The 12,846-nt window shown below is 36.0% G+C and overlaps 1 protein-coding gene across 1 annotated transcript in view; it reads right to left on the bottom strand.

Moving 5' to 3' along the window:
- Nucleotides 1–12,846, bottom strand: part of LOC148942837 (lachesin-like) — a 357,150-nt gene that overhangs the window by 54,829 nt on the left and 289,475 nt on the right. The window contains exon 8 of the mRNA XM_089102806.1: nt 4,921–4,962. Within this exon, the coding sequence (XP_088958932.1) occupies nt 4,921–4,962 (42 nt within the window). The remainder of the gene's footprint in view (nt 1–4,920; nt 4,963–12,846) is intronic.

Below are 12,846 nucleotides of genomic sequence, written 5' to 3'. Positions count from 1 at the left end.
CCTCCTTCTCCACTCTACCATTTATAGATTCTGCTTCCGCCACTTCCCAAAAAATTCCATAAGATCTTAATTTAATCTCTTCCGTAGTTTCGTCTGGGATGTTTGGCCTTTCTTTTACGCCTTAACCAGCTATTAAGTGAAGTTACTATACAGACACAGGCTTTATACATGTCCTTGTCACTATTTCATGGAAAAATATTCTCCTTTAAACAAGTTTTCTTTTTGAAATGAAGTAAAAAGAGACTTTGAAACTTAAAACAAAACAAAAATACATTCAAAGGCGACGCTATATTGTTGCCTGTAGTAAAGGCCCTAAGGCTTCAATGTTTTATTATTATTTACTATTTTATTCTTTTCCCAGAGTAACTTCATATGGAAAGGGTGGTCGTATAAACTTTGGAAGGGGCTCATTCAATTGGACATCAGAAGTTCTATTGCCCTTTTTAAGAGTCAAAAGTGATTGAAGGGCAACTAGCCCCACTCCAACCACGATCTTCCCCCCCCCTCCCCGAATGCATCCGATAAAGATTTTGAGACAGATATTTCGTTATAGATCAAATAACAAAAACTCCGAGGTCGACACAATCCCCAGAGCCTGAGAGTTGAGTGTTTCAAGTTGTGCCTTGTAGGCATATAAGGTTTTTGTGAACGAGGGTGTCGTATAAACTTAAGAGGGGGCTCATTCGATAGGAAATTGGAAATTCTAGTGCTTTTTTTAAGACTCGAAAGTGATCGGAAGGCAAACAGACCCCACTTCCTTTGTTCCCCAACTGCATCCGATAAAAAATTTAAGATAAGCATGTTTTATATAGTCTAAAGATCAGATAAAAAAAAAAATTGGGATCCACACAACCCCCCAGAGCCATGGGACAAGGGTTGTAATTTATGCTCTGGGGTCATATAAGATTTTTATGGGAGGGATGGTTGTATCGACTTTGGAGGGGGCTCAAAGAATTGGATATCGAAAGTTCTAATTCCCTTGTCAAGAGTCAAAAGTGATGGGACAGCAGCTAGCCCCCACGCCTTCTTTTCTCCAAATACATCCGATCGAAATTTTGCAATAGTCATTTTGTTCAAACAGGCCAAAGAATATATGACCAAAACTCCGTGGTTGATTCAACCCTCCAGAACCTGGGAGAAAGCTTTGTAAGTTATGCCCCGGTGATGTATAAGCTTTTATGGAAGGGGCTGTCGTTCAAAATTTGGAGGGGGCTCATTTGAATAGAAACTCCAAGTTCATTTTTAAGAGTCAAAAGTAATCGGAGGGCAACTAGCCCCTCTCTCGCCCTATTTCTCCAAATCAATTTGATCAAAATTTTGAGATATCTAGTTTGTTCAAAATAGTCCATGTATCAAATAACGATGCCTCTGGGGTTGACACAACCCTCCAAAGCCAAGGATTAAGGGTTATAAGCTATTCCCCGGGGCCATATAAGGTTTTACAGAAGGGGTGGTCGCATAAACTTTGAAGGAGGATCATTTGGTTGGAAATTTAAAATTCTAGTTCCCTATTTTAATAGCCAAAAGTGAACAGAGGGCAACAGGCACCCACACGCCCTCTTTTCCCAAAATGCATCCGATCGAAAGTTTGAGATAGTCATTTTGTTTCAAAATAGTCTAAAATTCACGTAACTATAACTGAGAGGTTGAAAAATCCCCAGAGCCGGGAGACAACGATTGTAAGTTATGCCCTGGAACATATAAGGTTTTTATGGAAAAGGTGCAGAATAAACTTTGGAGGAGGCTCATTTGATTGGAAATTAGAAGCTCTGTTTAAAAAAGTTCGCGGTAGCGAACTGTAAGTAAGGAGTGACGCGGCTCAATAGTAACCGAAACTCTAAAAAAAAGAATTTTGATACCAGTAGATTCATCAAAAGAATTGGATTTTTATGTTGATTTCGAATATATAAGTTTCATCAAGTTTAATCTTACCCATCAAAAGTCACGAGCCTGAAAAAATTTGCCTTGTTTTCGAAAAAGAAGGAAACACTCCCTAAATGTAATAGAAACTTAATGAAAATTAAACCATCAGATTCAGCATAACAGAAAAACCTTCTGTAGATATTTCAAGCTCCTATGTGCAAAATTGCGGAATTTTGCATTTATTGCCAGAAGAGAGATCGCGGATGCATGTTTATTTGTTTTTTTTCCAGGGGGGATCGCATCGACCCGGCAGTCCTAGAATATCGTGAGAGGGCTCATTCGAATGGAAATTAAAAGTTCTAGTTCCCTTTTTAAGTGACCAAAAAAATTGGAGGGCAACTTGGCCCCCTCCCAAGCTAATTTTTCCCAAAGTCACACAATCAAAATTTTGAGATACCCATTTTTTTCAGCATAGTCAGAAATCTAATAAATATGTCTTTGAGGAGGACTTAATCTCCCACAGTTCCCAGGGGAAGGGCAGCAAGTTATGAGCTTTGCCCATTGTTTACATATAGTATTGGTTATTGAGAAATATACAGACGTTTTCAGGAGGGATTTTTTCTGGTAGGGGGGAGGGTCAGAGGAGGGGGTTACATGGGAGGATCTTTCCATGGAGGATGTTTCCTTTGGGGAAGAGTCATTTCTATGAAGAGGGTGCCAGATTTCCCAGAATTATTTAAAAAAACGATCAGAAATTAAAATGTAAAAACAAGTTTTTTGAGCTGAAAGTAATGAGCAGCATTAAAACTCAAAATGAACAGAAATTATTAAGTACATGAGGGGGTTCGCCCCCGAGGCAATATCTCGCTCTTTACGCAAAAGTTTTTTTGAGTACGTTCAAAAGAGAACTATCTGTTTTAATTAAACGGCCTGTGTGGTTCAGGGATTTGTGATTCAAAATTCGAACTTTAGCGTAAAGAGTGAGGTATTGACTAGGGGGTGAGCCCCTAGTTGCTTATTGTTGCTTTGGTACTTTATATAACTTTGATACTTGTATTTACTGATTTACGGGGCAAGAACTGTAAGTTATGCAAGTTGCTTGTTGTTAATTCGATACTTTGTTTACTTTGATACTTTGATACTTCCTTTAGTTTGATACTTTGTTACTTTGATACTAGTTTTGATTCTTTGATGGAACTTTGATGTTTAAAAAAAAATGGATTTTGAAATAGGGAGTTTTGAAGTACTTTTGCAACCTTGGCAATCAAAAACGAACAGAAATTAATAAAGAAAACTTCCCGAAAAACAAGTTTTTCAAGGAAAAGTAAAGGCCATATTAAAATTAAGATCAGCAGAAATAAAAGCCTATAATAATTCAAACTCAAAACGACCAGAAATGGCTATTAAAGAATAAATTAAACCAAAAGGAACTGAATTAAATAAGCAATTATAGCAAACAAACATACAACATATACTAATATAAATGAATAAATAAATCTTAAAACGAGTAAAACTTAAACTGAATATGCAAATAGAGCTTAAAACGAACAAAATATCTTTTACTATTAAGGAATAAATTAAACGCAAAATGAGCAAATGTTAAATTAACAATCATTGAATATGCAAATCAAGCTTAAAACGAACCAAAATCACTCCAAGCAAAAATTTGGCTGCTGCCCCCTTCCCTAACTGTAAAAATATAAAGCCTACTGCGTCATTGAAACTGAATGCGTCTTGACCAGTCTTGAAAAAAGCTAATAAAATTAAACTGAATATTTGATATATATTGATATTAGTAGCTGAAAGCTCATCAGCTCAAAATTTTATCTCACCGCAATTTTCATTTTACTTTCAAAATATAATTCGTTTTAGTAAAGCGTCAAATACAGAGTGGCCTTTAGACTTTTACAGTTAGGGGAACGGGCGGTAATCAAACTCTTGTTTGTAGTAAAAACTGTATGTGTCTTAAACATTCTTCGAAAGAACTGATAAAATTAAACTGAAATATTTGATATATAATGATATTAATTTCTGATAGCTCATCAGTTCAAGATTTTGCTTCACTGTAATTTGTATGTTATTTTCAATTCTGTAGTATGTACAAAAGATATATTTTTAATATAATTCCTTTTCAGCTTAGCGCCAATGACGCAGTAGGCCTTATACTTTTAGAGTTAGGGAAGGGGGCAGTAGCCAAACTCTTGTTTGTAGTATTGCTGTTCGTTTTAAGCTTGATTTGCATATTCAGTTTAAGTTTTACTCATTTTAAGGTTTATTTATTCATTTATACAAGTAACTTGTATGTTTGTTTCCTATGACTGCTTATTTAATTTCTGTTCGTTTTGGGCTTTATTTGTTCTTTAATAGTAAAATATTTTTTTTTCGCTTTAAGCTTGATTTGCACATTCAACTTATTTTTTATTCGTTTCAAGATTCATTTTTTCGTTTATATTAGTACCTATTGTATGTTTGTTTGCTATGATCAGGGGCGGATCCAGGATTTTTTAGGGGGGGGAGGGGTGACTCAAAATAGGTTGATTCGAAAAAATATTAGGGGGGGGGTGGTAAAATAGACTGATCCGATAAACTTTCGTTAGGAGCAAGTTTAGTTAACGCAAACTTGGGCTAATTATATTTCGGCTGATTTTACTTTACTTTTCTTTGAAAAACTTTTTTCTTTACTTAATTAATACGTTAGGGAGATTTTGAAGACTTATTTTAATACATGCTCTTTCTGACACTGTCAATTGGCTTCGATAAAGTAAACAATAAGTTTAATATGTTTCTTCAATCAGAGTTTTTCTTTGACAAACTTATTAACTTTTTAATGAATTAAAAATTGTCAGCAAAAAAAAACAAAAAGAAAAAAAGCAGCAAAAAAGCACAAAGAAAGACAAATATCTAGCGAACACCAACACAGTTGGCAAATTTGCATGGATTATAGAAGAAAAATAGATATAGAAAATTTTTATTAGTGGGGGAGCAATCATTCTCTTTTTTTGGGAGAAAAAGCTCTTGATAACAACAAAAACTTTTTACAAAAAATTGAACGCTTACTTTTCTCTGTCGTCGTTGTTGAAGTCGTTGGGGATGGTATTTCTAAAACAAAAAAAGAAAAAAAAGGTTAACAAGACAGCGTATGATTTGATTTTTGAAATTTAGATAATAAATATATATAGAGGCTTAATGGTTGACAAATATCCGGCTAAATATAGACAAATAAAGGAAAAAATTGCTTAAATATATTTTGCTATATTTCAAAAGCTAAAACCCATGGGAATTAGATAACTTATGCCCGCGAGAAAAGCATTGCACTAACTAACAAGAGTCTTACTGCTATTGGTATCCACTGACTCTCTCACCAGAGTGTGGAGGCGGGGGGTGGGTAGCAACAATAAAAAAAAGTGTCTATTGGTGATGCTGGTTTTTTTTTTCTGTCAGTAAATTTCAATTTACTGAAGATTGAAAGACGTTGCACTTTTTGTGTATTTTTGGTCTTCTAAAAGAGACCATTTTAATGCAAAGGCTATCAGTGGTGTAATGAGGGAAACAGGGGGGGGGGGGGGGTATTAGGCCTAAGATGTCTTGAACCACAGCATAGACTATAGCTATAAATGAATACACCGCCGATTTTTTCACTTACACAATCACATTTTCTAATCTAATAATAGTCTTAGGTTTTGTTTGCACTATTTTGTCTGTCTCCAATATACAAGCCTAACCTAAGCTCTTGTCCTGATCTCTCCCAACATACAAGGGGGTCAAACAGTTCGGGGGTACCAATTATACCTAAGGTATGACTCATGCTAATAGTAACTGAAATTATAAGAAAAGGAACTTTAATTGCAAAATATGCATAAAAAAAGAAGGTTAGTGGTATTCTAAATATTTTCAATTAATGAAGTTTAAAATTACACATCAAGAGCTATGGGCCTGGGAAAACGGCCTAATTTAAGAAAAAGGGCTAAACCCCCGCCTAAAAGCGAGATTGATCTTGAAGAAATTACGCCATCACCTTTAGAGTATCGGACAAAAAAAGTATGACCACGGATCCGTGTCTATTTCTTTGTTTGCTTTTTTTCAGGAGTGATCATATGGAACAAGTTCTCTTAGAATACCAAAAGTCGACTGCTTGAAAAGGAAATTGAAGCAGCAGCGCCCTTCTTGAGTCGGACAACAGATCACGCCACTGCAAAATTGCTTTTGCTCCCATTTTATGGCGCAAAAGCAATGTTGGCCCGAAGACAGCCCGAATGCGACAAGGGAATATTCAGAAATAGCTAATCGATATAGAATTGCACAAAAAAAGGCTTGGTGGTTTACGAAGTCACAATATCGTTCGGTGATTTCCGATCCCCCCCCCCCTTCACTCTGAAAAACTTTTTCACTTATTTTAAGGGCGTTAAAATTCTTGATCCCGCTGAGAAAGTGATGAAAGATTTTTCCTGTGTATGGTATATGACATAATTAAACTGATCACGGTATTATTTCAAAGGCAGTGCCTTAACGGTAAAAACGTCAATTATTTTGGTTATTCTTAATAGCAAATCTAATGGGCAACCAAGAAAAGAGATGAGGCCTGGAGGGAGTATTTCTTTTCATGTAGATGTTTTTTTTTCACGATATACTCGTATGAACGAAAAATCAAGTGGAAGCTACAAACTTATCGAGATGAGAAATTGCCTCCCCAGAGTCAGAAAAATTATAAAATTGCACCCTTAGTTTTACTCTAAAAGTACCCTAATATTAGGAAAAATTTCAAAATTGGCACGGAAACGGTTCAGGCTATGCATATGCAATCTCCTAATTTTTCTTTTTGTTCCTATAATATATTGCATTTCGCAAATGATTTGCTCATTGTTTGTTTTTAATATTTGTCATTTCCGTCATGGTTGCAGCAGTAGCGGTTCAATGTGAAAATTGGGGTGATGGGTTTGTGGTGGTGGGGAAGAGACCAGACCCTCTTTTGCAAAGGATGATTTCTGCTTGTTTTATGTATTAATTTTTCATCTATTCTCTTTACTTTTATTGAAAAAAGTTCTTAAATGATTTTGTAGATATATAGTAACACCAAGAATTAAATTATTGAAACTCTTAGTACTAAGATGAGGGGTACGCAGAAAAAGAGAATGATACTAATTATGCCCAGTGGTGACTGTGTGAATAAAAGTCAGTTTCATCTATTGAGCAAGTTTGAATCACGAGGGGGCCCCCACTTTCCACCATCTGGATTACATCTCAGAATGCAAGTGTTTCGTCCAATTTCACCATGCTTGGCACAGTTTCCGCCACTTTTAGCACGTGCCACCTGGTCATTGTGATTTCCAGAATCGCAGATGGGTCTGAAATCTTGATCAGTGATTTAAATATTTTTGAGAACACCACTTTAGATGTGGGAAATATGACAAAGAGTGTCTGTTAAATGTGATTAAGAACGAATATTTCCGTATTTATGTTGATAAAATTTTCGTGTACTGATTATTATTGTTTTTGTTATCAAGGGCCAGTGTTTTTTTTTTGCAATAAATGTCATATCAAATCATTTTATTATTAGCTGCGTGATACTCTTATTGTGAGTAAAGTCTATATATTCCACAACCATACATGTTTCTGTGGAGGAGGAGTGAAACTGAAGTTTTGTAGCCTGGGCGACAATAAGTTTCTCTAGACTGGTCCTATCCTCATTTACGAGCGTTCATGGTTGTAAGGGCTAGTACAAGTGCACGGTATTGGTAAATTTCTTCTCGTCTGTTCATCAAAATATTTTGGGAAAATGTAATATTTGGTTTATTTTAAAAAAACACAAATTCAGGGAATTTTCTGAAATTCTTGATATTTTATAATTTATATCCAACAGCGTAAAGAACCAAGGTTTTTAGTTTTCTCAGTTGGTATACCAAAGTAAAAAAAAAGAAGAAAAAAGTCCAAACGTCCATTAACTTGTGTTTTGAAGCATTTTTTTTTTTTTATAAAATCTTGGCTATTGATTTTTGCTTGGCTAGCGTTACTGTGATTTTTTATATAAGCCTCAAACTATTTCTGGGGTAATTATTTTATTCATATTATAGTTCTCCATAAATACAGGTATCAAAAGGTATTTCATTTGCATAATTATTGCAATAAATTATGTGCCATCAGTATTGCATATCATTTGGTCGGAATACATCGTCTTCTGGTCGGCTTATACGATCTCGTTTAGTATCTCTGATTCAGTATTCATTGAGGCCTTACTACTTTGGGTCCTCTTAGCTTAAGGATAAAAGTGCAAAGCCTATCTAAAACAATTTTTGGCTCTGTTTAGGGGCCCCAAACCCTCAAACAACTTTGTATGTAAATTAGGATCCTCTTGACCCAAAAATTGCGATTGCAAGTTTCGAAATGATTGAGAATGAACAGTGTTTTGCCCATTTCCGGGTCTCCTGACTTCTCACCACCCTATTTCCCAAAAAAAGTTTGCTCTTCTTGGCCCTAAAATCCATCCCTGAAATTACTTAGGAAACTCTGCGACGTTGCCTCTAATAAGCTTATCTCTTGTGTATGGTTTTACAGCCACCTTAAGTCTTTTCTGAAGAAGGGGGGTCAATTAAAGGAGAGGAGGAGGAGGAAGCGTTCACCCCCCCCCCAGATTTTCCGCCACCTCCGCGTATTTTCATTGAAAAAAAACCCAGCAAAGTTGCCTCACCTCCCTCTGTTTTCAATTATACATTTATGCCACCCCTCCCTCTTCCTTACAATTCTGTGGATTGACATGACTAACCTTAAGTTGCATTTCTATTTTTCCAATGGAACAAAATTTCAGAGGGTTTCGAAGTAGAATTTTATTCTACTATATAGTAGATATAGTATTTTTTTTTTACTGTTATAGGGGGGAAGCCCGTAAACCCATTGAAAACAAAGATCTAGCAATACTATGCTTCTGCTTGCGCTAATTTCAGGGATCAGCTAATTATAAATCCAATCATTTTGAAAGACTTAACTAGTATCCAAAACTAAACACTAGTTTGAGTTACTTGGAATTTGACAAGGTTCAATCAACTAAACTACTACTACTACTACTACTACTACTAACAACTCACCGCAGCACCAGGCCCCCTGAGGCCAACACAGCTAAGCACGCTCCTTATCCACCCCAATCTATTCAAAGCTTCCCTTTTTACACAGCCCCCGAAGTTCCCATTTCCTTTAAATCTTTCTTTCTTTATGACGTCCTCCCACCCCAGACGAGGACGATCTGCTTTCCGTTTAGCCCTAGACGGTTGGCCAAAAATAACAATCTTCGGCAATCTGTCATCCTTCATCAGCATAACGTGCCCTAGCCACCTCAACCTTTCTTTCATTATAGCCCTAGACAGCGGTATTGAACCAAATTTTTATTATAGCCTATTGATGGAAAAACGGTAAGTTAGCCGGGTACCCAGAACAATCCTTTAGCAATTTCTCTGGAAAACATCTAGCAAATCTTCATCCACTTTTCGGAGCCATATTTGACCACTTTCATCACTGTAGCTTCTATTATTCTAATCTTGGTTTGCAGACTTATCTTCCTACTCTTCCAAACTTTTTTAACTGTGAAAAAATTCCCTGAGCCTTGGCTATTCTATTTTAACATCTTCACTGCTCCGACCATCTTTACTAATAATACTACCAAGGTAAGTGAAGCTGCCCTCTCGATCAATCTTTTTATTACCCAACGTAACCTTTTCATCTTCACTTATTCCTAGCCTTAGTGACTTAGTCTTCTTAACATTAATTTTCAAACATATTCTAGCACCCTGAACTTGCAAAACCTTAAAAACTTCATTCATTTTGCTCACACTTTCATCTAGGGTGCTTAAGTCATAAGCATAATCTAAGTCAAGGAGAGTTTTTCCTCTTCCTTGGACTCCATGGTCTTTCAATGTTTTCGTTGGGCTTCTTAGGATAAAATCCATCAAAATAATCCACATAAAGGAAGGCACAACACGACCAACCGTTAATTAACTTTAAACGGGGAATTAGTTGTTAATCTTTTTTTCTAACGCAACTACAGCAGTGTTATTCTCGTACATAACACTAATTACTAAAATGTATTTGTCTGGTATTCCACACAAACATAAAACCTTTACTAAAGCTCTTCTATCAACCGAATCGAACGCTTACTCATAATCTATAAAACTAAAGTTGTTTGAAAGCTCAGGCACTTCTCAATTATTGGCCTAAGAGTGAAAATTTAGTCGACACCTCCTCTACATTTTCTAAAACCACACTGTTCTTCTCTTAAAACTTTGTCTACGGTATCTCTCAGACTAAAAAATTTCATATTACTAAGTAATTTACTACCTACAGAGACCAGACCAACCCCTCGATAATTACCACACTCACTTTTATCACCTTTCTTATAAAGTGGCTTAATTAAGATATTCCTAAGATCGTCAGGTACTTCCCCTTTTTCAAAAATCATATTCAACATCTTCAGTAACTTATTTCTAACCTCAGAACCACCATATTTAAGAGACTCACTTACCACCCTATCAGCACCCAGGGCCTATTTATTTTTTAATCCTAATAGTACTGTCTCTAATTCCTCCTCACAAAACAAATCTTCCTTCACATCTAAAATCACAAACTTTTTCATTTTCCTCTATATCTTTTCCTGCAACTCTATCTCGGTTAAGCAAATTCCCAAAATGTTCGGCCCATCTCTCTTTAGTTTTTTCTTTATCTCTAATTGTGGCTCCGTTCCTATCTTTAACTGGGCCATATTTTTCATATTTTAATGCTTTCTCCACTTTCTACACATTTCTTTTGTTTTCCTATGACCTATTACTCAGATAATTCTTGTACAAGTCCTTTCTCCTTTCTATTAAACATAAAGCTTTTTCACTAATATTCTTAGCTGCAGTTCTAGCTTTCTTCCTAAAGACACCTTTAGCAAGTTCACAATTTATTTTTGTAAAATTATTCCAACCAGCTTCCACATTATCAAATTTTAAACTCATAAGTTTAGTATTCAGCTGTTCCTGGAAAGTTTCTCTCAAATTCTCATCTTGGAGTCTACCAACATCATAACTTTCCGGGAGGTAGTTACCCTTCGGATATTTCCGCTTTAAATTAACCCTTGACACTACTAGATAGTGATCTTTACTTTTAACATCAATAACGGCACTCCTATATACGCTAGTATCTTGTATTGATCCTGTCAGTCTTCGGTTTACTATAACATAATCAATAAGGTTTGCTGTCTTACCATCACGTGAATACCATGTTAACTTATGAACCATTTTACGACCAAATACCATATTGGTTATAACTTGACTGTTATACCTACAAAATTGCAAAAGTCTGTATCTATTACTGTTTTCTTTTCCTACACCAAATTTACCTAGGCTAGGATACCATCTATCCCTATTTCTACCGACCTGGGCGTTAAAATCTCCCAGCAATAACATCATATTTCTACCTGGGACCCTGTCTATTTGCTCCTGTAATTGTAAGTAAAATTCATCTGACTCACTAGTATCTCCGTCAGTCGGTTCTACGGGGGCGTATACTACTATAACTAATACCCTGAACTTTTTGGTCACAATATGAACAATTCGTATTCTATTATTAATACCTTCCCAGCCTAAACAAGACTCAGTAGCTTCCTTATTCATCATGAGCCCTACTCCCTGTCTATGCACCCCATCCTTCCTGCCTGAGTAAACAAATTCTATATCACCTAATTTCATGCTTCCTACCCCTGGTATATGAGATTCTGAAACTCCTAATAAATCCAGTTCGAATCGTCTGAATTTGTCAGTCAAAATGTCGATACGATAGTCATTTTTTAACGTCGTAACATTCCAAGTTCCAATTTTGATGTTCTTTAAATCATTGAAATTATTTTCGCCTCAGGAAAAGCAACGATCCCGGATACTAGTGCAGGACGGGTATAACATATCTTCTAAAGTCTACACCGAAGTGCTTAAGCCGGCTTAGAACCGGACAGCAAGAAGTCCCTGGGACCTCCATGAGTGGAGGCTTTGTGCAATCCTGGGTCCTTCTTGGTCACAACATGGTTTTCAGCACTTGGCGATGCTCTTCTATCAACAAGAGTCGAAATCCTGCACAGAGAATCTCAAGCCTATTACCTCCGAATCGTTATATATTCATGCCTACAAATATTATGCTACTACGGGAGGCAGCGCATAATAGATAAATTAGCTAGGAAGAGGTTTTCAGCCCGAAGACGCCTATCAAAACATACCAAGCACAGAAGAATTGTCCATTAGTCAGAATCCCGTGCGAATGCTGTGTCGTTTCAAAAAAAAAAAAAAAAAAAAAACCTAATTGAAAGGATAAAAAAATACATGATATTTTTTAGCTCAAACCACACCCAGGCAACATAGGATTTAATAAGGTGAAAAACAATGTAATAAAGATTACGTGCTTTGTTTAATCTATAGCCAAAACCTGTGCATGGAAGCTAAGAGAGGCATGTTAAGAAAGCATGCCTTGCTGTCAGTCTAGTAAAAAACTTATTCACATACGAGATAGCAATACTGAATCAATTAAAAAATAGGATTATACCCTCTTCTCATTGCAGGCACATACGGCTGGGGGCTCCCAGCAGACATATGTGCCTCCATACAATTTTCCTGTTATATATTACACCATCTCTAATCTAGAAGGAAGGAGGAAGGGTCTCAACTCCCCTAAAAATATCAACCTGGTTATGCCAATTACCAAAAGATCATTAAGGTTACACAAATATTATCACATCCTATATTAAAACTCATACAACCCAGAAAAATGAATACTGGTTGTCTATTTACCTCTTTTCTTCTTGAAGGATAAAAAAAAAAAAATAACCCCCTCATTTAACTCAAACTCTATAAAGCATAGCCAGCAGAGGTTTCATCCTCAAACAATTTAAATGACACAAAATTCCATAGTAATATTCTATAACGTATTTTACATAGCATAATCCGCCAGACATCAAACAATACCCATCTAAAAATC

The sequence above is a fragment of the Artemia sp. Qi Xiang Cuo genome, chromosome 16 (genome assembly GCF_049724085.1).
Source record: "Artemia sp. Qi Xiang Cuo chromosome 16, ASM4972408v1, whole genome shotgun sequence".
Taxonomy (NCBI): domain Eukaryota; kingdom Metazoa; phylum Arthropoda; class Branchiopoda; order Anostraca; family Artemiidae; genus Artemia; species Artemia sp. Qi Xiang Cuo.
This window is presented reverse-complemented; position numbering and strand designations above follow the sequence as displayed.